General features: G+C 34.9%; 2 protein-coding genes across 2 annotated transcripts; both read left to right on the plus strand.

The window, feature by feature from the left end:
• The first annotated feature begins 53 nt into the window (after positions 1–53).
• LOC116306741 (uncharacterized) lies at positions 54–7,937 on the plus strand. The gene is made up of 7 exons (XM_031716833.2): positions 54–349; positions 567–812; positions 1,348–2,525; positions 2,822–2,949; positions 3,294–3,507; positions 7,024–7,109; positions 7,408–7,937. The coding sequence occupies exons 1-7, from the start codon at positions 184–186 to the stop codon at positions 7,523–7,525; spliced, it is 2,136 nt and encodes a 711-aa protein (XP_031572693.1). The 5' UTR covers positions 54–183; the 3' UTR covers positions 7,526–7,937.
• Positions 7,938–11,157: 3,220 nt separating this feature from the next.
• On the plus strand, positions 11,158–23,909 carry LOC148905849 (voltage-dependent calcium channel subunit alpha-2/delta-3-like). Its single transcript, XM_089038896.1, has 18 exons — positions 11,158–11,304; positions 11,418–11,499; positions 11,566–11,676; positions 13,950–14,009; positions 16,624–16,771; positions 17,380–17,511; positions 17,749–17,809; positions 17,894–18,044; positions 18,469–18,549; positions 18,789–18,887; positions 19,627–19,728; positions 20,375–20,453; positions 20,801–20,850; positions 20,944–21,039; positions 21,811–21,873; positions 22,319–22,411; positions 23,482–23,556; positions 23,823–23,909. Exons 1-18 carry the CDS (start codon positions 11,201–11,203, stop codon positions 23,907–23,909), a joined length of 1,674 nt encoding a protein of 557 aa, XP_088895022.1. The 5' UTR covers positions 11,158–11,200.
• Positions 23,910–25,393: the final 1,484 nt, after the last annotated feature.

Here is a 25,393-nt window from a genome sequence, read left to right on the forward strand (position 1 = left end):
TTAACATTGAGAGCGCAGAGCCTGGGTTCTAGTATTAAAACCTTTGTGGTCCAGTGGTCCGCCATTTTGAAAACATTGTACCATTACTATCGAGTTTTCAACTGTTTTAAACCCCTAAAAATATATTCTTAAGACATGACTTCTTTTTAAAGTTTTATGTGAAAACGTTTTTCGATAGTAGCCATGAGTGATGAATTGAATAACGGAGCTCTTCGCTTGGCAGTTGCTCAGATATGCCAGTCAATGGGATGGGATGCCCTGCACAAATCGACTCATGACTTGCTTACAGATGTACTGCAAAAATACATGCAAGAGATTGCCAAATGTGCTTATGGTTACTCACAACTTTGTAAGTATCCTTTTTCACGACAAGAAGAGCTGAATATTACATTTTCCTTGGGTTTAAGACGCATGGATACATTGTAAGCAGCTTTAATTTTTTTAATTAAGGATTTTGAATCTAGTTTATCAATACCTAACACCTTCATTAACCAATACCATTAATATATATATATATATATATATGTCTTTTGTTCAATTTCTGGTCCTAATTACTTATTTTTCAGATTGCCATACTGAGCCAAACTTGGAAGATTTGGGACTTGCTTTTAATGATACAGGGGTGCTTGTACATGAGTTAGAGGACTTTGTCAGCCAGGTAGACCAAGTACCCTTTAGTTATCAGTTGCCACGGTTTCCAATGCCAAAGCCTAACGTTCTTCATCACCCACATAAAGAAGAGATAGTAGATCGGCCTGAGTTCTATCATGAGCACTTGCCACCCCTCATCAAAGCTTTGCAACAAAATGAAGGTCGTGTATTGCTTTTGTGTACTGTCATGTTTGTTTTATAAGTACTTTATAGTGATTCTCTAGGATTGATACAGATTTTACACATCTGTATGACATTCTTTTCCTTCACACAACCAAAGACAGTCTGTTCTATATGAACACAGCATACACTTCCTTCTGTTTGCAGTGCATTATTTAACCACTTACAGAATTCATTGATTCTTGCTTTTTAACCCTGAACATCCTGGAGTGAATTTGTTCCCATTATCATTGTGGATGCATACAATTCTGATAGATCAATATAGATCTCAGTTTTGGAAATGATGTCAGATGAATAGACTGTATAGAGGCTTCCGCCAAGAAAGGATGCACAACAATAGTCTTTTCCCCCTAGGAAACTAAATTATTTCTCATGTAAACCAGATTTGGTCAGATCCAATTGTTCCTACCTGTCATGGCTGCTATCATGTGATGGTGCAAAGCCCCTGTTATTGGTATTGTTAAACACAGGTAAACATTGATGATAACTATTATGCATTTTACTTGTCTATCATAGATGAAGGAGAAAGAGATGCAGCTGAAATCCAAGGCTTAGAGCACTCTTCAGATTCCACAAAATCATATCTTAGAAGTGAAATAAAAACTGTTGGTCAAGAAACAGAAAACCAGTTAACTGAAAATGGAGAAGACAAAAGAACTGCTAACCCCTCTGTTGAATTTGAAAGTGAAGCAAAGAGGAGAAGACTGGAAAGTCCATTCAACAAACAGAATAAAGAAAATAAACTTGATATCCTTCAAGTCTTGCAGGAAAAAAATTCTCAGTCACCGTCACCTTCACCTTCTCCAGACTTTGTAGCAATTGAGCCAGATGATAAAAGGAATGAAAACACTGTGTTCACATTCACGTCAACACCAAATCCGCCATCACCTAAAACTCTTTCCAGTACAAAGAAAAAATCAAGCAAAAAGACAGAAAATCCTTCAAAAGATAAGCTATTACTCGGGTCCCCAGAGTTGATGAATAAAAAGCATGCTCAAACAACACCTGGGATAACAATTTCACCCAAGAAAACTTCTGCTAAATCAAAGGCTAAACCAAAACCTACTGCATCTCCAGTTAAAGGAAAAAATGTTTCTCCTAAAAAGACACCAGTAAAGCCTTCTCCTAAAAAGAAGTCAAAGCCACAAGAAAAGTCTCTAAAGTCAACTGCTTATACACCCAAAGTTCTATCTCCAGCAAGTAAAAAGAAATCCAAGCCAGTAAAAAAGGAGGCAACACCTTTTTCACCACCTCTCCCACTTCCTGTCTTACCACATAAGGAAGATACTGATGTTGCCAGAATTGTTACTCAAACCATGCCGAAGTTAATAATTAAACCCCTAAAACATGAAAAAAATCAGCTTTCAGAATATTCAGTATCAGAAATGCCTTTAGAAGCTTCTGTTTTGAATCCAGAAAAGAAAAAAGGAGTTAAAAGAAAAGCAACAACTGAGAAGGATGCCTTGAGAGAGAATGAGCCAAAACCAAAGAAAAAGAAAAAGAAGAAAGTATTGCCAGGGATAATAGACAGTACTGCTCTAGAGTCCCAACCTAAAGGAAGTTTTCCAGCAGCATCCGTCAGCTCAACCCAGATGCTTAGTGACATGCAAGGTGCAAGCATGGTCATGGACACTATCAAGAAAAAGAAAAAGAAGCGCAAGGAGAAGGATAGGGATAAAAGCAAACAGAAAAAGGTATTAAAAGGTGCATGTGAGATTATAATTTAAGATTATAATATGTATATATCTCACCACCTTTGAGTGATGAACTGCACTAGGGAATTGTCTCATGTTTTGCATCTTCGACCGACAATGGTTTTTTGAAATAGGCATATACCAAAGCTATACTTGAGCTAGTACTCTATCATAAAGGTCTATGAACTAATATCTTGTTATTTTGTAAATTCAAACCATTATCAGCCTGGAAAATTTGCTAGGGATAAATGTTTGCATTACATGTCTCATAAAATCTTTTAAAATCATTACTTTAGGTGAAAGAAGCAACTAGTTCAGAGTTTAGCATATCTTCTTCATCTGCGACACCTATTCCAACTATCAAGCTAAAATTAGAGAATCCATCATCCACAAGTACCATATCTACTGATGCAGGGCCAAAACTGTAAGTTGGAATAGTTTATACTGAATAAATTTAAATGAATCTGAAATTACTATCATTTTTTACAACAGTTTAATAAAATTAATTTACAGTATATGAAAATATATGGTAATCACTACTCCGAATAACTAAGATAAATCATGTAATATATTACTTCTCGTCATTTTGTTAGGAAAAAGTACAATTTTCTGAATATTGGCATAAACAACATTCCAAAAAAGTTGGTACAAAAACAAAACAGGATTTAAAAAAATACTTCATATCATATGCAATTTTTCTGTGAATGTTTTTGATATTAATTCAAAACCTTTCATTTTCTAATATCTAGTATAATTTGTTTATTCTAGCAGTGAAATTACAGCAAGCAAGAAGTCTCATCCTCTACCTTTTCATAGTGTGCCTTCTCAACCAGTAAACCCACAACCAGTGCCTCATACCATAACCCAGGAGACATTTGACAGTATAGTGCCAACAACTAGTGCAACTACTGGACCATTGTTAGCTAAAACTAAAGAGGAGGTACCTAGAACAGTAATCACAGAGACTCTCTCCACCACAGTGGTAAGTACAGGCCATGAACTGTTGTGCATCCCATAACCTCAGCTTTTAGTCTCGCTACAGAACCTCATAATATTATATTTTGATGTTTTTGATGTACATCTTACATGTAAGTCACTTCTTTCTTATGAAGCACTTTTCATTGTTGCTTTGCTAAGGGACTGTTAATTTTTTATCAGGGAGGGGTGAGGAGTTTGGCCAACTATGTTACACAACCCACAGTGGCCTCTTTTAGTATTGTTGCATGACTGCATATTTCCTGATAATAATTTTGATGTTTTTCATATATAATTTAAGTCGCTTCTTTCTTATGGCTTACTATTCATTTTTGTTTTGGCTAAGGGACCTTCCATTTTTTATCGGGGAGGGGGCAGGAACAGTAGGGTTTGTTTGGTAACCTAATTAGCAATTTTGACAGTTCTTTGCATGAACCCAAAAATATTCATAAATAGTATAGTGCAGTTAAGGATGTCAAAGTTTCATGTTCATGCAAAGTGAGGGTGCCTATTTTCCGAGTTCAGATTCGAGTTTTAGGAATCAAGTTTTAGGATTCAAGTTTCAGGACTAGTTTTGGAATTGAGGCTGCGGAACAATTTGCATATTCATCATTATTTATCTATGTCTTTTCTTTTCTTTCTTATCATTTTTCTTTAATCATTTTTCACACATGTTCTCCCCACCACCTTCCTCCTTGCTTGGGTCCAAATACCTCTGTCAAACATAGTGTCATCAAGTTTTTAATATCCGGTGGATCTATGTTCTAAGTCTAAGTCCAAGGAAGTCTAAGTCTTTTCTACAACATGTGCAAAATTGAAATATATATCTGAATATTTTAAAGGCTTAAAAATATCTTGGAATCTCTTTCTTGGAGTAACCCAACTAGATACAGATGTTATTTGTATCGGTATGTTATCCCTACCCACTAAACGTTAGTGGGGAAGGATAACAGCGCAACACAAATAACGTCTGCAAAGGAGGCTAAATAATATCAGGCAATCAGATGATCATATTCACATGCTCCCTGATTGGTCAGTTCTGCTCAAGGGTGAGCCTGGTTAGGGTGTCTAGTCAGACAAATCAATATCATGATTGTTAACAAAATACGTATGATGATGATGATGATGATGATGATGATGATGATGATGATGATGATGATGATAAAGAATGTTTTTATACACATATAAAAAACTATGCGTTTACAATAAATAAATGTATAAATGTATATAGAAATTTAGATTATAAAATAGAAAATATAATGTTCATGGAATATAATGTTTTTAGTACGTGGAGTTGATCACAAATCCGTTTGAAAAGTTTCTTTAAAAAAATGCATTTAGTTTTGTTTTAAAAATTCCTAGTGTTTCAACAAGTCTAATGTCTTTCAGTATGTAGTTTGTTCATTAGTTTTGGTGCGCTGTGAGTAAGAGAACGATGGCTGGGGTGTTTAGGCAGAGTGAGGAGACAGTCATATGATGAACGGAGGACGAGTTGAGGAATGTGTCTTTGTATTAATGATGATACTAAGGTAGTGTGGAGCGATACCATTAAAGATTTTATAAGTGACATTAAGGAACTCGTGATGCGACAGGGAGCCAATGAAGAATTTTAAAGACAGGTTGTATATGTATACCAGGCATGCTGCTGAATTCTGAATTCTCTGTAACTTCTCGATCTGGTACTTTGGGAGGCCATAGAGTAAACTGTTCGAAAAGTCAAGTCGGGATAAAACTAATGATGTAACGAGGCGTTTGATTGCATCTGTAGGAAGGTATTTACTAGCCTTAGTATCAGGCCTCCTGGGGAGCTTTGGGGGGGGGGGGGTGGGGCTTGGGCTTGGGCTTTCCGAGATGGACTAGGGACTCTCTCTCTTTCCCGTCCGCCTCCCCCCTCCCTGGAGAGTATTTAGCGATGTTTTCATGTTGCCATTAGGGTTCACTGACATATACAGTTGGTTGTCATCAACATAGAACATGTAGTTTACGCCATTACATCTTGAAGAGGAGCTATGTATATTGTAAACATCCTAATATAGATCCTTGTGGGACTCCGAAGTCCAGGTGTCTTGGAGATGAGGATGATGACTGGATCATGACTGATTCAGTGTGTTCTTCCTGTAAGATATGATGAGTACCATTCCAAGACAGTTACAATGAAACCAAAATAGGTTTCCAAGCGTTTCAGTAGTATTTTGTGGTAGAGTGTGTTAAAGGTTGCTGACAGATCCAAAAACACCAACTAATGCGTCAGAGCCAGAGTCGAGTGTTAATAGAATGTCATTAGTTATTCATAGAAGAGCAGTTTCAGTAGAGTGGAATCGTCTATAGGCCAATTGAAAGTGGGAAATAGATTGGCATTGTTCAGATCTATAGGTATATGTCTGCATGGTAACAGATTTCTCAATTACTTTGGCCAAGAATAGAATGTTGGCTAGAGGTCTGTAGTTCTTCAGCAAATCTTTATTGATGTCAGGTTTTTTGAGTTTTGGATGAATTATTGATTTCTTGATGGAAGATGGAAATTTGCCAATTGACAATTAGGTGGTCACTATGTCAGCCATTACAGGAGTCAGGATGGAAGAGTAGGTCTTTACTATAGTTGTAGGAATCGGATCCAATGGACACGTTTTATAGGTTTTATCTTGTATCTGTTTAAGTGAGGGAAGAGTGAAGTTTGCAAACTGGTGGTCCTGATGAAGGGTAGTGCCGTCGTTGAACAGTGTTGGGCCAGAGGCTGGAGCTAAATTAGATCTGATGTCAATTATATGTTTAATGAAGAAATCATTACTACGCATTTGATTAATACTCTAACAGGTTTGGCATCCCGTTTTAAAAATACCTTAAGGAGGCTGGAAAGTGTTTTGTGCCTTCACATTATGAACTAAAAAAATATTATGGCTATAATATGACAGCAAGTAAACCTGTAAAGCCAAAGACCATAAACCAAACATCACAATGAACATGAAAAAAATGACGTAAGACGTTGCTATGACAACATCAGAACCCTTGGCATTTCATCAAAAATGTTTATTTAAAAAATCATAATTCAGGAACCAAATGGTAAAATTTTTTAAAAACCGGAATATTTAAACTTTGTATCGTAATCTTCTTTTTGACAAAAGAAAAAAAAGAAAAAATTCTGTAAGAGGGAACTATTCCAAATAAATTTTATTGATTTTTACGAATTCCCTCTTACAGAATTTTTTCTTTTTTTGTTTGCGATACAAAGTTTAAATATTTCAGTTTTTAAAAAATTTCACCATTTGGTGAAATAGAATAGCTGGAATTAGAAAGGGGTGGCTAATGGTCAGCGGAAACATGCAAAGCACTAAAAATCGAGATTAGATCCCGATTCCGAAAACTCGAATCCTAAAACTCGAATTCTAACTCGAATCCTAACTCTTTTCCCTCAAAGTCAATAGAAGCCAATGAATTGTATATGTAGAGGACATTCATGAAATAAGAACAAGTAAAATCTTTCTCTTTTATAACAAGCATATTAAGTCTATTTTTCTCCTCACAGCAAATCTATTACTGCCCCACCTGTGGACTAGCTGATGATGGGAGTTTTATGATTGGATGTGATTCCTGTGATAGATGGTATCATGGGTAAGTCTGTTTGTTGTACTGATTTGCTATAGGGGAAGTAAAGTCTTAATAGAACTCAAAGTCCTCTACTTTAGGTTAAAACCACCTTAGCTATTCCGCCTGTGAAATTCATAATGGCGCTAATGATGGTCCAACCCTTGTAACCCTGATGTAAAAACAAATATTAATTGTAACCAAAAGAGATAAGAACGTAACATCTCAAAACATATTTACATGTCTTGGAATCACTTCAGAACCTGATACCAAAATAAACATGTGCATTTTCTTAATTTGCATGGTAAATGATTGTCGTTAACAGAGCATGTGTTGGTATCAACGACGACCCTGGAGGAGACTGGTATTGTGAAGTGTGTACCGGGAAGAAAACGAAGAAGAAGAAGAAAAAGAAAAGCAAGGATAAAGACAAGCATAATTAGTTTTTGAACTCAAGAAATGACGACTTATTATGGCTTTTCTAAAATATATCTATAGTTCAAATTAACATTTTAAATTAAATGTACTTGTTGTCGCTGTGTTGTCCCCCGGTCGGAGAAAACAGCTGGATTGTGATACTATGAAAATCGCCGAACTGTGGATAGGCCCGAGTATTCTTAGGACAGCCACACCCATTTTTGTATGATTCTCCACGCCCCCTCCCCGTCCAGTAGTCTTTAGTATCCATTTTGGCTCCATCTCTACCACATACTTGTAGACGTGGAATGTTTGGGCAATCGTACAAAAGTGAACGTCATAAGAAAACTCGGGCCTATTTCACAGTTTTTGTGATATTAGTAGTATCAATTACTGTAAATCAACATATAAATAAAACATCTGTGATAAAAAGGTAAAGCTTGGTCTTGTCATGGTTTTGGTCGCTGGCGTTCTGTATGGGGGAGGGGGGGGGGGGGCAATACCTTGTTGTATGTGTTTCCTTGGGATCAGTTCGGACAAATGGATTTAACGCTAATTTATGTTTTCATTTTTTGAGAAGATGAAAAGGGAGATATTCAAAACGTATTAGTGTGGACGGGTTGCTCCTGATGGTATTTTGTTGTTGTAAATAAAGACCTGAAGGGCGATACCTTGAAGTCTTTAGCGTATTGGCTGCTTCAGAGTGCTATCCAAGAAGGAGTAGATTATTAGTGACCTTACAAGGAGCTCGATGGAACTGGTTTTCATTGAAATTGAGAGAGCCAGTTTGGACTTTGCGTTTGCAAAAAGTTTTTGGAGGAGACAAGTAAAGTCAGTAAAGCAAACTAAAATAACAAGAATTCGGAGTACTGTCTGTCCTTTAAGGTCTCTCCACGTGCTTGACCTTATCTTACCTACCATAGCTGGATCTCATGTATTTTTGGCAATCAAAAACATAACTTTCGGAGGCAATCATCCTTTAGATCCTGATTCGGAAAATTTATTGATGAATTGCATGTGTAAAATTGGGTGAAAAATATATTTAGAGAGTGACACCTGACGCTGTTGCCTTAATTTTATGCATATCTAGATTTTTGACCACATTTCTGTCAAGTTCTCTCCACTTGAACTCGAGTCAGATGGCAAAATTAATGTTAAGATGACTAATAAATATCTAGACTCAAAAGATGAAATTTTTTCATTAGTGCCACGCCTCCACCCAAGGCACAGAAAACCATTTGTAAAAAGCGTTCTCCGTTCGTTGCCCGAATATTTCGGTTTCTTGGTCATTACTGAAAGCCCGATGTTATCAACCGATAGAAAATATGAATTCAGAGTTCCCTTCGCACGAGCCTTTCATCTCGGTCATTACTCTCCTCATGTTCTAACTTTATCTCATTCTATTTCAAATATTTATGTTATCCGCTACCAAAATAATTTAGATTCTAGGGGACATGTCGAAAACAAAAACATAAATAGCATTAAAATCTAAACCACATATTATTGGTTTCAGGGCAAATACTAAGTATAATTACTCTGTTCATGTCACATTGTAGCACACACGTGATTGGCTTGGCCATTCCCACAGTGCGAAGTTTCACAGAATTGGGGAGGATTTGCAAAAGTGAAGTATAAAAGCCATCATGAACGTTAATACTGAATGGATGGAGATGGTGGGATTAACGATGATGATGATCCACGGCGCAACTTAAAAAAAAGGGGGGTGCTAACATTGGAAAATATAAGGGACTAGTATGGATAAAGGGATCGAAAAAGTGGGCCCCCTGCCCCACCCCTTCCGAGGCCTATGTGATATATAACTAGTCTCCTACACAGCCGCTAATAGCTTCGTCACGCAACGCTTACTCTCCTAGAAGTCTGCGTAGGAGACTAATATATCCCCCGTCTCTACTAGATTGATTTATCTTCCTGAGAGATTTCGATCTTTCCAGAGATAAATCCTTCTCTGGTTATCTGGAGTATTTGACGATAAATAAAAGCACGAGTCTTACAACCGGCTGCTTTTCTGCATGAGTAATGTGAATGACATTCTGCGTTCCCTAAATCATTTATTAAATATTTGCCTGTGCACGTAGCGGAATACTGTGTTATAAAGAATGTGTGGTCAATGCATTACGGTTTACCGACTAATTTTAGATATCACATTTACGGCTATTTCATGTTATTTTCGTGACAACTATGATTTTACTGTAGCGGATTTTCTACTAATGACTGTGATAATGAAAAAGAGACCGCAGTGTTCAATCCTTAGGATTTCCACGTCTGTTTCGACCTCTCTAGATCTCTGTTCTGTGTAGCTTTAGCTCTTTGTCTTTGAAGATTCTTTAAAAGTATTATTTTTATCATATTTTATTATATTTTGATTATCTTTTTATTTTGAAAATACCCGCAAAGAAGAGCAATGATAGCGCTTTATACATGAGCCTCTGTCTCGGGAAAATTGCAGGCAACCGAATTTAAAATAAATAAATACATTAATAACTTTACATTCTTTTTTTACGGCTTCGCGCGAAACATATCCATCAATCTACTTATATTCCGTTGAATTTAGAATTTAGGACTTTCAAAACATCAAAAGTATCTATAAGTTCCAAATTCGAGTAATTTTGTTGAGTGTATCATAACAATATTAATTAAAACTATTTATTAAAATCAGTTCAGATCGAGCCCCGAACGTACCTCGTTATAGTGCAACCTTTGCATTTTGCTCGGTGATCTGTGGCATGGTTGGCCGAACGGGTCAGTAAATTGATTTTTTTCTTCTTTTGATGTGTTGTGCTCTACCATGCAACCAGGGTTATTTCTTCGGCTTTTCTTTTCTTAGTCTTTTCTTTTCTTTTCTTTTCTTTTTTCCCTATTTTTCTCTTTACGAAGACTTAGTATCATTTTGCTTTGCGTTTTCTTATCGACACCGTACCAATGAAAGCTGATGACGGAACCAAAAAGTGAACATGCAATAATTGGCAAAACTGAGCTGTCGTTATATTACCACTGAACAAGCTACAGCCTCTGCCTGCAGACCTGTGCAGAGTCCACAGAGAATGAGCATGAGGAGCAGACGGAGTAAAAGGAAGCTTGGTCATAAACTGAACTCAAAACAGGAGTCGTATGTACATTTTGTAATCTCCATATGTGAAGTGGCAAATTTAAAAAATCGAAACCTCCACTTTAGTAGATCAGAATTTCTCAGAAGGCTTTTCTACTTTTATACCGGCTGATCGAGCCCCGGGGCTCCTTCATGCGTTCATCCCCCCCCCCCCCCCCCCCCCCCTCCCTCCCCCAAAACATAATAAATGAACCGTCCCAGCCTCATGAAGTTTAATTTAACAAAACATATTCAGGTGTAAGATTCTTTGAACTAAAACTAATAAGCACCATAATTTCATGTTGCCCAGATTTCATAAAGTACTGCACTGAAGTACTATAGTCACTCATCTTTGCATAGCCGTTCCTTGATTTTCACAGGCTTATAGCTTTTCATCTTCGTTTTAATCAAAAATTGATAGTAGAGTCTACTCTACACCTAGTGTTATAATTAATAATAATGAATTGGTATTATTATTGTGAATAATAAAGAAAACTACTTTTGTATACCGATGACAGGGTTAGCTGACCATATAAAAAGCCGCTCACTTCCGGTTGGCCGTAAAGATCAACTTCTCTCGACGACTTCAACCATCATGGCGGGGGGACGTGTTGGTTCGTCTACACATATCTGGATTTTCTGCTTCATGTTACTTATCAACTCGATTAATTTTACCGCATCGGAGTTTACCAGAGAAATGTTAGTTATCCACATGTAGTATATTCATTTCAAACTGAGATCTTGTTGTGGTTTTACTGACAGGAAAATATTCTTAACGACTGAAGATGTTTTTGGTTTTTCTTATTTCGTAGGGTCAGGGAATGGGCTGACAGTATCGGCAAGGCGGCGTTTAGTTTCTCCAAAAATATCACTCACGCTGACGACCTGCAGCATGTTAGTATCGTTGTATCAGAAATACACTAATTCACTGTATATTAATGTTTTATTTCGTATTTGTAGAGCTACGAAGCGCTGAATGCGAGTACGACAAATGTAGATGGACTGCAGCTGCTCAGTTTGACTAAAGGCCGAATTGAAAAATATTTCAACAAGAAAATTACCGCTCTTAAGGTTTGTGATGATTTTCAAATGAAAATGTTTTGTAACGTACCCTTAGAGAAGCATCCCCAAGATCTGATTAATTTTGAATCACTTTGCATGAAAGATGTCGTCTTTTCTTTATGAACTCGTCGAAGGTGGTCTCTTAGTAACGACACCAACAGCCGAATGTTCATAAAATAGAAAGCGTTGCAAAATCTGAAGTACATAAGCCTTATTGTATAAACGGTGTAAAATAGAATAAGTCTAACTTTATTTCATATTATTCATGGTACGAACCTACATTCAGTATCTGGGATGAATGAATTTTAAATCTGCCACAAGAATACAGCATAAACTATTTTCTAAACATATTAAGCCTACAGTTAATGAAGATACCAAAAAGAATTATAATAGTTTGAGCTGACATAAAAAAACATGACACCTCATAGACTTGGTTTAAACTTTGAATCGAATAGCAGTCGTTATTTTTTTAAAGAGCAACAGGACGATACGCTCCCAGGGTTCTTCAGAACTCGGGGTTCATCTGCACGTTCAAAGCAGGTGTATCCTTGCTAGGTTTTCTACAATAATGAAATATTTCGACCGACTAGCCGCTATTTAATGTTTTATGTATTGAATTTTCGCTGTAATCTGTAATTTAAGTGAATAGGTGAAAACCAGACATTTTCCTTGGTCGTTAGCCTATTCTAGATCTCGCGATAGGCCTGTTGTTTTTCTGCATTCATAGTTCTGTGTACAATTTTCTACCTGACTAATCGAAAGCACGAAATTGAGATTGTCCAAAGACATTTTCGATTAAAATCATTTGATTTCTCTTTAGAACGCATAAATTCCTTTAAAGGTCGTTTTTGAAATTAAAGGATTAGTGGTTTTGCTTCTGTATATATTATAGCTTTTTTCAGTCTTATTAGAATTAATTGGAGAACATGACAAAGATTTGACAGTAAAATTGTTGAAATAAAAAAGACACTAATAGAATATCAATTTTCATATGCATAAATTATGGTTCATAAAATTAACGAAAGTTCAAAATCTCCCAGACATTTCAGGCGTTGATTCGTATATAAAAATCTTTCAGAATACACAACAAGCAGCGAAATAACTTCTGTGTAACGTCTTTCACGACCGTGCATGCAATACAAGGATTCTATAACATATTACATTTGCTAAAGACCATTATGTTAGTCTTAGAATGAATAAAAACAAATTAATATTTGTTTAACCACCATGTTAGAGCTTGAATTCATAACTAGCCCATGTTTTTAGAGCCATTCTTAAAGAGATTTCAATGTTGGTGATTTTTTTCAAATCCAGTTTCATTATTTTTCACATAATAAACATAATTGAGATTAAAAAAAGATATCAACTGAAAAAAAAAAAGGATTAATATTTCATTTAGTAATAACCCAGGTCTTCATTAATATGGGTTGTGGTTAGATAGCTTATGATAAGACATTGCACAGTGGGGAGGGGTGGGGATTGGGAAATCAGAAGATTAAAGACACTATCCCTTTGTCTATTCAAGAATAAAAATGACACTTCCTAGGAGGTTGAATGGAATACCAGCTGTGCCCAAGTACTATAAACTAATTATTCATACTATTTTTTTTGTAATTATATGAGCTTTTATCCTGTAATTCCAAATCTCACAAGATTGAAGAATAATTACCATAGCTGGAAAGAGCACATTCAAATGATTAAAACTGGGAAGTTTGAAGTAAGTAAAGAAAAAAATTGAATGCAAAGATGTTTATTTTCAAAAATTGAACTTTTTTGGTATGAAAAGATTTGATGAAGGCATCTCAACAAAAAAAATCACACTTTTCAAAAATCATCTCTCGAGTTTTCAACTTCAATTTGCTTCAAACTTCACTTTTTATTATTTTAGAATGCTCTTTCCAGCTATGGTAGTTAAAGTTTGTCTTACTAATTTAAAAATACCTGATGAAAGCTTAATTAATACATTCCTTCTATTTTATGGCATATCCATAGATAAACAATTAAGCAGTATGTCTAATTTAAGCTTGGAAATTTAACTTTGTTAGCTATGGGCCTTACTCACACTACAGCCATTATTCTCACGGGAATAAAAACCTTTGTTTAACCTGCATAAATTTATTCTCAAACACTTAAATGTGAGGCTGCAAGAAGGAAAATCTATTGTTCCAGTCAATATGACTTCCATGTGAGTACAAGGTCCATTGTAAGCCAAAAATTCATGAACCAAAATAGCTCAAATCATTTACAGTTTGTCTAATGAAACTTCAAATAATCTTTTTTAGAACATTGTGGACAAAGCTGAGAATGCATACTGTAATCACTATGTGAACAAGAAGCTTGAGGTATTTGCAAAATATCTACGCCTAATTGCAAGAACATTGTTGTAAAAAAACAAAGATAATAGAATAACAAATAGGAATAAATTAGAAATATAATAATATTAAATTCTAATTCTAAAGCCCTTAGGCCTATGGCAAACATCGAACTCTCCATTGACTGAGCTTAATTGCATCAAAGAATGCCGCCTCATTATCACCTGATATCCATTGTTTTTAATGAGCTTGGTGCATGGAAAGTTCGACGTTTGCCCTATGCCTTTGATTGATGAAAATATATTATGTTTATAGATCTATTACTGACATTATTATTATGAAGATAGGATTTGATATTAATTAATAAAGCTAGATTATATTATTATGATTATTATTATAAATCCTTTATTTACAAATGCATTATTATTATTGTTGTTATTATCATAATTATTATTGTCATTATTGTTATTATTGTTCTTCTGCTTTAGAAATAGACTGGAGTAATCCAGAATTAATGAAGTTTTAGAGTTTATTTTTACTTATGTTTATCTTATATCAAACATACTATCTGGTCGCAAGGGAAATAGTTAGTTTTGTTTTCCTGAGAGTCTCGATGTTTCACGAGGCGAAGGCGGGAAATATTTCTCTGATATTCACTGAGGCTGAGGTTAATAATTGTTTTAGTATAAATACACAGGTGATTTTTTCAAAAAAAGAAAAAAAAAGAAAAAAAAGGAAGATAAAACACATTTTTTCCCGGTACAGCAATGAAGCGGCTGGCTGCTATTTTGGATTGTCGCTGGAGGTGATTATTGTGTGATAGTGTGAGTTCCTCAACCAATCAGCGCGCAAGATTTTCAATAATCACCAGTGTATTTTTTACTAAAACAACATATATTAATTCAAGGAGCCAGTTGTAAATTACACATTAGAAACATTTGGAAAATCCGTAAATATATTCTTTTGAAGCCTGTGAAACTCTAGTTCATGTATTCATTTCCTCAAGACTTGACTTCTGTAGTAATTCTTTGTTGTTTGGGATGCCAAAACACTTAATTCAAAAACTTCAGCAGGTTCAAAATGCAGCAGCATGTTCAGTATCCTGTGGTCACAAAAATGATCATATAACGCCCATTCTCTATCACTTACACTGGCTGCCTGTTGAACAATAAGTTGACCACAAGTTACTTTTACTAACTTTCAAGGCTATGAATGGTTGTGCTCCCTCATATCTTAATGAACTGGTAAAACCGTATGTGCCAGCTCATCAATTGAGATCACAATCGTCCAATCTTTTAACCAAAGGTTCTTTCAAACTTAAATCCTATGGTAAAAGAGCATTCTCAAATGCTGTGCCTGAACTATGGAATACCCTACCTGCTCATATGAGGTCATGCAGAGATATTTTGTGTTTTAAGCGTGATCTTAAAACCTTATTTTTTAAGAGGGCTTACTCTTGATACATATTTTTATGTAATGCGTTGTTGAACTCTCCAGGATATTGACGCTATATAAAATATCATTGTCATCATCATTATTATTATTAAATTACCTGTTTTAAAGAGAGATTTACAATTGTATATGTAGTCAACAAATATTAAAAATAAAGTGTCCATTATTATTATTACTATTAATTATTATTATCAAATTAAGGTGACTGCCTACTTTTGGAAGTTGATTTAAACTTTTTTTAAAACTTCGATTTACCGAATTGAAATTTAATGCTGATTCCAAATCTGGAAAGGAAAAAAGGGTGTCCCAAGCTCGTTTTCGAGATAATCAGCATTTTAATGGAAGACTACGCACGAGCTTTTGGAGTAAAAATTGCGCCACCGGAAGTGATTAGAAAAAAAATTAAGATTCATAAGATAATAGTTATTTGCAGACTCTATGATTGCATGAATGAAGGCTAGTCAATCATTCTACAATAATACATTTTAATGGAAGACTACGCACGAGCTTTTGGAGTAAAAATTGTGCCACCGGAAGTGATTAGAAAAAAATTAAGATTCATAAGATAATAGTTATTTGCAGACTCTATGATTGCATGAATGAAGGCTAGTCAATCATTCTACAATAATACATTTTAATGGAAGACTACGCACGAGCTTTTGGAGTAAAAATTGTGCCACCGGAAGTGATTAGAAAAAAATTAAGATTCATAAGATAATAGTTATTTGCAGACTCTATGATTGCATGAATGAAGGCTAGTCAATCATTCTACAATAATACATGGATATTTTTGACAAAAATACAAAAAAAGACATTGATTTTTCATATTTTGTAGTTTCGGTGCTCTTAAAAAATCTCATAAAGTCGAAAAAAAATCCCTACAAAAATCTATTTTTTCATGTGTTACTGATTTAAACTTTTTCTAAAATGTTGATATAACCTAGATTTTTAGAAGTCTTTTCAAATGAGCTATTAAAAAAATAGAGAGTCCCATGCAAAATTTGAGGGTTTTGCCCTGTTGAAGCTCAAAACGTGTATGGTTCTTCAATAAAATCTTGTAGATTTTTCAGCGGTTTTTGAGCATGCGCTCATCGTGGGCTCAATTCAAACGTTCAAAAGTAGGCAGCCACCTTAATATAATCGTATTAAATTTTCTGCATTGTTCACTAGCTAATAAAACCATTTTTTTTAGCTTTCAGATATAGATTATCCAAATTCAAAGAGTCTTGACTCTTACCTCAATGCCACTGGCATAAGTCTAGATTACAATCCATATTATTTACAAAATGTGACATTTAACAGAAGCACCATTCATGTTCCAACTGATGTTTATGATGGATGTAAGTATTTTTTTGTTTTAAGTTTTGAATCTTACTCTAAATTTGATTATTACATCATTTTTAGAACTACACAATGAGATTAAAATTTATAGCTTTCGCCAGTCCGAATGCTAACTTTTAGCTTAAGGCATTCTAACATTGGAATTGAAGGCATTCAATGATGAGCCAGCTCTGTTGTGTTTTCCTCACCCAAAGATTTTTTTCTTTTTTTAGTCTACTTTGTAATAGTTATTTTAGGGTGAAAGTTTATTAAATTAAATTAAATTAATTAAATTAGATCGAATCATGGATAAACTTAATCCAAACAACAGGTAAACAACAGTTACTGAAAGCCAAATCAAGATCAGTTTCTCTGGACTGACCAAGAGGAAAATAATTGGCTCTGGGTACAATATTGAAGAAAAATGAGAAGGACCTAAAGTTAAAAGATTTTTCACCCACGCACAATACTATAACAGTGAATAGTTGCTAAAGAAAGAAAAATGTGACATTATTTAAAAAGAGATGATGGCACCTTACAAGGGTCACCACTGACTTCTTAGAAACCGTGCCAAGTGCAAATCAAATCTACATGGGTTCCTTATCATAACCATTTGTTTTTTACTTAGCTGCTGATATTCTCAATGGAATTGCATGGAGTAAAGAACTAAATAAAGCATTCTCAGAGAATGAAAAGGCAGATCCTTCAATTGCATGGCAGTATTTTGCAAGTAATACTGGATTTATGCGTGTTTATCCAGGTACATTTTACACATAACTGTCATTCTTTGTGTACTTGAACAAATTTCAGGTAGAAAGCGAATGTTTAATGTAAAAAACCTGGCCATCATGTTTAGGTTCAAGATTAGTAAAGCACTTGTGCCAAGCTAGAAGACTTGAGGCAATAATTAACAATTATTTGCCTAAAATGAACTAAATATATTTTCTATTGTAAAACCCTGGCTTAAAGATGTTTTTATTTTAACTTTGCATTTTAGGCAGCAAATGGAAAGAAGAGCCTGGTCAGGTAGACTTATATGATGCACGTAGTAGGTCATGGTAAGTCCTGCTAGACTGCAGTCTTTCATGCAGAAATATTATCTGATACTCAATACTACTGTATTTTATGTTTGTTGGTTATAGGTTTATCCAAGGAGCTACATCTCCAAAGGATGTAGTGATCATTTTAGATGCAAGTGGTAGCATGCGTGGTGTTCCAATGAGAATTGCAAAATACTCAGCTCAAGCACTCATTGACACTTTTGAAGACAATGACTATTTTAATATAGTGTGGGTAAGTGAAACTTTACTATCAGCTCTAAAAAAAAGGTAAAGGGTTTTGTTAGTGCGTGGCCTTCAGAGTAAGAGGTCCATAGTTTGATCCTCAGGAACTCCATGTCTGTTTCGAGTTCTCCCTGTTCTGTGTAGCTTTAATTAGCTTTAAATACCCGTAGAAAGGAGCACTGACAGTAAGAGGGGGTAGAGGGCGCACCTTGGAGTGCATTAAACGTGGCCTTGGCTCGGGAGAATTGGGCAACCACTCCCCACGTTATCGAAGTAAAATAAATTACCTTTACCTTTTACCTTTATCCCCCTTCCGCCAATAATGTTATCTTCCTATATGTCTTTGGAAAAAAAATAGTTTTCATAGATCTCTTGGAAAAGCCTTCATTAAATTAATGAAGTTTTTTTGATTGTGTTTGTTTGTTGTTTAACAGTTTAACAAAGATGCCAAGGTGCTATTGTGCAATACAAATAATGAGAAGAAACTCATTCAAGCAACAAAGAAAAATAAACAGGTAATTTTCTAATAATGTGATGTTTCCCAAGGCATTGAAAACGTTCTATCGGCTTTGAAGAGAAAAGGATTGCCAACAAATTCATTTCTAAGGAGGTTTCAAAAGATGGGCTTAACATTTTCTAATCATGTGATGTTTCCCATGGCATTGAAAACATTCCACCAGCTTAGAAGGGTAAAAGATCACCAACAAATTTGTTTCCCAGGAGGTTTCAAAAGATGGGCTTAAAATTTTTTCAGGCAGCAAAAAAGCAGATTGAAACCATAAAAGATGAGAATATGGCACATTGGGAAGTTGGTGTTGATTTGGCTTTTAATCTTCTTGATGAAGCAAGAAAGGTTAGTTGGAATATGTTGCTTTTACTTACAGTCTTCATAGTGCTTTTGTATTGCTTGAATGGATACTTAACATTTGAAATGTAGTATTTGCAATTAGAATGTGTAAAAAGATTAGTTGTAAAGATCCGACGATGAGTATGAGAACGAGTACGAGTGTTTAACTTTTAAAGAGAGGCACTATCTTTTTGTAGTCGTGACCGTGTACGTAGATCGAACCTTAGATTGTAAAAAATCGGAAATTGACTACGAATTAGTGTTAACCACGTGCACAGGACCAATTTTAAACTCATACTCTTACTCGATCTTGTACTCGTCATCGTATCTAAAGGTCGCTATTATATGTGTTGTGTGTCTAAAATTTTAAACCAACATGAGGTCACTAAAAAGCTGGCCTGGTGGCCTGGAAATCCATAATTTTAAGAGAAACAGTGACATCTCAGCTTTGGCACTCTCAGATCAGTTTGAGATCTCAGCTTTGGCACTCTCAGATCAGTCTCAGATCAAAGTCATTCATCTCACCAATTCGAGTTCTTTTAAGCGTCTTTTGAAGTAAGGCTGAATGACTTTGACACAAAATATCGTACTGAGTAGACTTTGTTTACTAATGAGGCCTTACTTACCTTGCTTCCATTCAATTCCCCCTAGTCCCAATTGAGTTTGGCGGCTATTTTTGAAAGCCGTGTATATAAAATTGTGATTTAAAAAAGTCATTTATTTTGTTTTCTACAATGATTTCTAGCTTAGAAAAGGAAGCCAGTGTCAACAAGCATTGATGATTTTTAGTGATGGAACAACTAAAAACTTGAAGGATTTGTTTGCCAAAAGGAATCCCAGTAAAAGGGTAAGAATTGCCATTGAATTCTGATATGAAGGTACTCAGGAAAGTAGGGGGGGTTGGGGGCTGCTGGATCTGGTGAGATTATGAAGAGTTACAAAATAAGATTCAGTGTCATAACTAAGCAAGTAAAATAAAACAAGGTTTACATAAACCTAGAATTCAGCGCTAGAATTTGTGGTTTTAATTACATTACATTTTCCATATAAAGCTCTTGAAATATTAAAAACTTTTTCATTAGCTTTATACTTATATAGATATTATGCGCATATATAAACATAGGTATATACTCGTAACATATTTGGAACTAAGTTGATGTGCAACTATGTGCAAAATGCCAAATAAAATATGTCTGTCTGTCAGAATGATTCCACCCCCCTTAAAGTCATGCAAAAAAATATGATCCCCCCTAAGCGAGGCTTTTAGCTTCTTCCAAAAATTGTGCATCCCCCCCATTTTTCTGACAAAAATTTGCCCATCCCCCCTGAATTTCACCTGCTCCCCCCTTGCCATACATTATGATCGCAGCCTAAAAGTTTATTTTTAAATTTCTCTATGACAACCTTTTTGCAAGTTGGTGAAAATTTATTTATTAGTGAACATGCAGTTTACAAAAGAGCTTTAAAGACTGTTGTTTCATTTTATACTATAGGTTCGTGTGTTTACATACCCAGTTGGACCTCCTGCAGAGAGTACAACGGCAATGCTTCAAATGTCTCGTCAAAGCAGAGGTATTATCCATAACAAAAACTAGCCTAGGATACTAATTAAGGTTGTCATCGCACAATATGTAAATAAAAGTCGATCCTTATCTAGACAGGCCTGTGGATTATCGTTTTTTGTTAGTCTAAGATTACCTGCTTACCTGCAACCATAATAAAAGTGTTAGCAACTTTTTAGCTGTCTATACTTCAAAATTGATTGTTAACTTCTAGTTGATACTTGGGTTTACATGTTGGCCACAAGAACATTTTTATCCTGTCATTCTACCAGTACAGCCCAGTCCAACCCTCATCTAACTTCACCATAATCACCATGACATAAATTTAATAATAATGTTTTTTTTTTATCTCAATAGGATTTTTTTCACGTATACAAAGTATTGGAGCTGTTCGTTCTGTTAGTGAGGTACCATTTAAGAAAAATATATGTTGCTAAATAAATGTTTTGTATATATGTATTATATATTTTGATTGAATTACTATTAATATTTTGAATTAGTCCTACATACAGGTGTTAAGTAGACCCATGGCCATGGCGCCTAAAATAAATGTTAGCCATTCTGCTGTCTGGAGTGCTGTCTATCTAGATGCCTTGGTAATTAAAACTTCTATTTTTACTAGAAAGAAAGCTCAGGCTTTTTTAAAATGGCAATTCTTCTTTTTATCTTTTTCTTTCCCTTGATGTTTTGTTTTCATTTGACAGAAGCCAAAAATGTCTATTGTGTAGTTCCAGAAAATATCCATACCCCACCCACAGAGGGGATTAGAAATTCTGGAGGGGAGGAGTGTCAGAGAAGAAGCAAAATTACAGAGTTTGTATGGAAGAAAATTGGAAGTTCCTGGGGGTGGGGGTCCTTTTACAAATTCCTTCTGTGGTGGCGGTATGGATATTTTCTGGAAATACACATTGTCCAGATTATCATTTTTGGAATCCTGTTACATTCTTGACCAGTTAGTGGATGTCACTGTCCTGATAATAGATTATACCTCTAAGGTCTACTTCCCTCTACTAGGACACAATTCCATAGTTCTCTCACTCAAGCATGGGATTTTCTCACTGCTCACACAATGGGAATGGGAGAATGAAGAAGACAAAGAAGTAGATTTTGGAAATATTATCTATGTATTAAATAATATGTGGTATTTAAAGCATTTATCAAATACTACCAAAGAAATAGTGTCTAGTATTTGCCTCCCAACAAGCAAATACATACATTGCATATATGCATGTATAGGTGCTTGCATACATCTACCCTCATACATGCGCATGCTTAAATGAGTTGGGTATACGTTACTTTGTGTTTGAGAGATAGCTGACTGTTAAATCATGTGATTAATGATCTGATTAATGTTTGTTATTGCACAGGGCCTAGGCATGATGGTAACAGGCACTATGCCAGTTTTCTACAGAGTCAACAATAATTGTTCAGTAAGTATGATATATAGTTCAATCTAAGGCTGCACACCCTTTTTAACAAATTTATTTTCGTTAGATTTAATAATGAGGGAAGGAAAACTAATAATTGATCCCTGTTTGGATGATATTAAGTACAGAGTTTTAGTTTTTGCATCAACTAATGTGGCCATTTTTTTCCATTTTAAAGAGCTTACTAATAATCACGGTCAAAAGCTCCCTAATTCTAGTATTTAATAACGATTTATGATCTAGAAATAAATAAGCCGGTTCATAGTTTAAGAATTGTTTACACTGTGCATGCGATTTTATCCCGAATATCCCTTTTGTTAAATTGAGAGCAAAAAAATTCGAGATCGCCTGCCCACTAGAAACGATTCTTATATCTTCTTTTTAAAAAAACCTACATCAGTTATTCCTTGCATTTTCTTTCTTTTCTATTTTCCTCTTAATTTTTCAGAAAGCACAGAAGAACTCTTATGACCATCTGATTGGAGTGGTTGGCACTGATGTACCTCTCAAGAATCTAGGGGAATTCCTCATGCAACCACTGGTAATGCATCATTGACCATTTACATGTTTTCATCTCATTCCATTTATTTAAAAAGTGAAAACAAAAAATGAGGGGATAACACTTTTGGCCATCTCAATAGACAGTTTGCATGAACATGAAATTGAGACCCAAACTTTCATTCCATCAACATTTTCTAAGGAAATGTATTTCAACAGACGAAAACAACAGAGTGATTTTTTCTTATCGTTTCTTTGATTTCCCTGTTCCATTTTTTCTAGAGATTCATGCATCGATTCACATCGCCTGATCATCTAGAAACTAGACTTGAAATTTTATGTGATCCACCTTCAGCCATTTTCACCAATTAAGGTGGCTGCCTACTTTTGAATGTTCGATTTGAGCCCACAATGTGCGCGTGCTCAAAAACCTCTGAAAAATCTACAAGATTTTATTGAGGAACCATGCGTGTTTTGAGCTTCAACAGGGCAAAACCCTCAAATTTTGCACTAGACTCTCTATTTTTTAATAGCTTATTTGAATAAACTCCTAAAAATCTAGGTTATATCAACATTTTAGAAAAAGCTAAATATTCTAACACATGTGACTTTATGAGATTTTTTAAGATCACCAAAACTACAAAATATGACAAATCAATGTATCGAAAATATTCCACGTATGATTGTAGAATAATTGACTAGCCTTCGTTCGTGCAATCATAAAGTCTGCAAATAACTATTATCTTATGAATCTTAATTTTTTCTAATTATTTCTGTTGGCACAATTTTTGCTCCAAAAGCTCGCGCGTAGGCTTCCATTATATGCTGATTATCTCGAAAACAAGCTCGGGACACCCAATTTTCTTTCCAGATATTGAATCAGCACTATATTTCAATTCAGAAGATCGAAGTTTTAAAAAAAGTTTAATATTTTTTCCAAAAGTAGGCAGTCACCTTAATTACTGGTAGAAAAAGGTGTCTCATAATGTTGTTGAATAAACAAGCAGGAACGTTTTACTAGGATTAAAAGGCATGAGGCATAGTCAAGTGTTTTTTGGATTATTCTTATATATCTGCACCAAAAAGCATTTAGACTGTTTATCTTGTTTGTAGATGGGAGCCAATGCTTATGCCTTTGGTATAAACAACAATGGTCTGATTGCTTTCCATCCTCGACTAAAGACAGTGGTGAGCTTATTTTTTATGATCATTCATTGATGTGGTATACTATTATATGCAATCAGTGTGTTTTTCCTGGGCAATGTACATACCTCTTTGCTCCTCAAATAGCCAGGTTTCCTATTATGTAGGACGACAACTTTAGAATTGGGACACTTGCCCCTTTCCTTTGATGTCCACATTAGGGAGGTTTGGCCGGTCCATATCCCTATATTCATTTCTTATATTTTTTTACTCTGACTAGGAGTTTTACTTAAAAATATGTTATGTTTTAGTTTGGATATATGCCAGATGCTCCAGGCGTGGATTTGATGGATGCAGAGTTCCCTATACATAAAGCCGATTTAGAAAAGGTTTTTTAGTAGATTAAAATATATTATTAATTTTAAATGTTTCAGAGTTTCCATTTTTATACTTCAGCTGATTTTGCCGATTTTTTTGACATCAGAACATTAGAAGTGACCTTAAAGGCTTAGCATGCCATCTATCTTTGATCTTTGCTTTTTGATACTAATCGAGAGAATTATCACTTTGGTGGTATCATTGTAGACAATTACTTTCCGGTTGATTCATGTGTCTATCATTTATCTAATCAACGATCTAGAAATTAACAGACTGCACAAAATTGTCATTCTGTCGTAACTTAATAGTTTTTTCCTGTCCTATCAAGCATTTATTAAAAAGAGCCGAAAGAGAAAAAGGGAGGTTTTTTTCAATTTATTTTTTAATCTTTATAGCGGAGCTCCCGCGCGGGCTGAAGGCCCGCGAGCGGAGCCCCATACTAAGAAAAAATGGTAAACCCAGTCGAGTTGATTTTCATGTTTGGGCTGACGTCACTCTCGTCCGTACGTCCGTCCGTCCGTCCGGGCGTGTACACAACCGCTTGATATCAAGCAAAACTGGCTTACAAATGCTGCTCTCAAATGCACAGAAAAAATAATCGCTTTAGGACAAGTTGATATAGACCAAAAACAATTAAAAAAACCACTTTCATGTAGTCAAAGATGGATCAAGAAGTGTTCTTCTTCAAGAATTCAGGGGTGTGTTTTTTTAGCAAACAATCGTATATATATATATATATATATAATATATATATATAATTTTTTTTGTTATTTTTTGACCAGCATTTTTCTCGATGAATCGAGAATCAAGACCTTTCTCTCAAAACCGTTTATCATTTCTATCGTAAGATTAATTTTATTTGTAATGCTGGAGAAATATAACATGAAGAGCATATTTACAACAACAAATATTCGTCAATTTATTTAGCTTCGTAAATCTTTACCAATTCGGTTTGTTTTTAAACACCAGCTATATTTTTTCGTTCAAGAAAAAGCTTTGTTTCGCCTTCTATCCGCTGGGTCCAATCGGCAAAAACGAAGAAGACTTTCATTCAATAATTTTTATATCTTTCTACAGATAATTTATTTAATCATTAAATGAAATATAAATTTTTACCAAATGTAACTGTTATTAAGCTGTTCGAGCGAGTATTTTATAAAAATGAGCTTAAATTTGTGTTGTTGAAAGATGTTTAGAGTTATTGTTATAGAGACCTGACTGAGACTTTCACCTCTAAAAATCACACAAATTTCAAAACCTTACAAACAACCGCCAATATTACTCCAAAGTATGATAACCATTTTGTATTTTTGCATTGCCTTTTGCATTATTGTTTTGTATTTTGTCAATCAGTTGTTCTGTCAACTGTTTAAAATGATGTAAGCTTCTGTTTTTTGGAAAACTGTAAAGACCTATTAAGTCAACTCTCTTTTGTTGCTCACCTTAACCAGATTTCAAGTCTGTTTTTTGGTCTTGATTTGTCTAAATCGCCGATTTTCGATTT

Source organism: Actinia tenebrosa, unplaced genomic scaffold (genome assembly GCF_029948245.1).
Source record: "Actinia tenebrosa isolate PJP-AT-01 unplaced genomic scaffold, QUT_ActTen_1.0 PGA_scaffold6__47_contigs__length_16458017, whole genome shotgun sequence".
In the NCBI taxonomy this organism is placed as follows: domain Eukaryota; kingdom Metazoa; phylum Cnidaria; class Anthozoa; order Actiniaria; family Actiniidae; genus Actinia; species Actinia tenebrosa.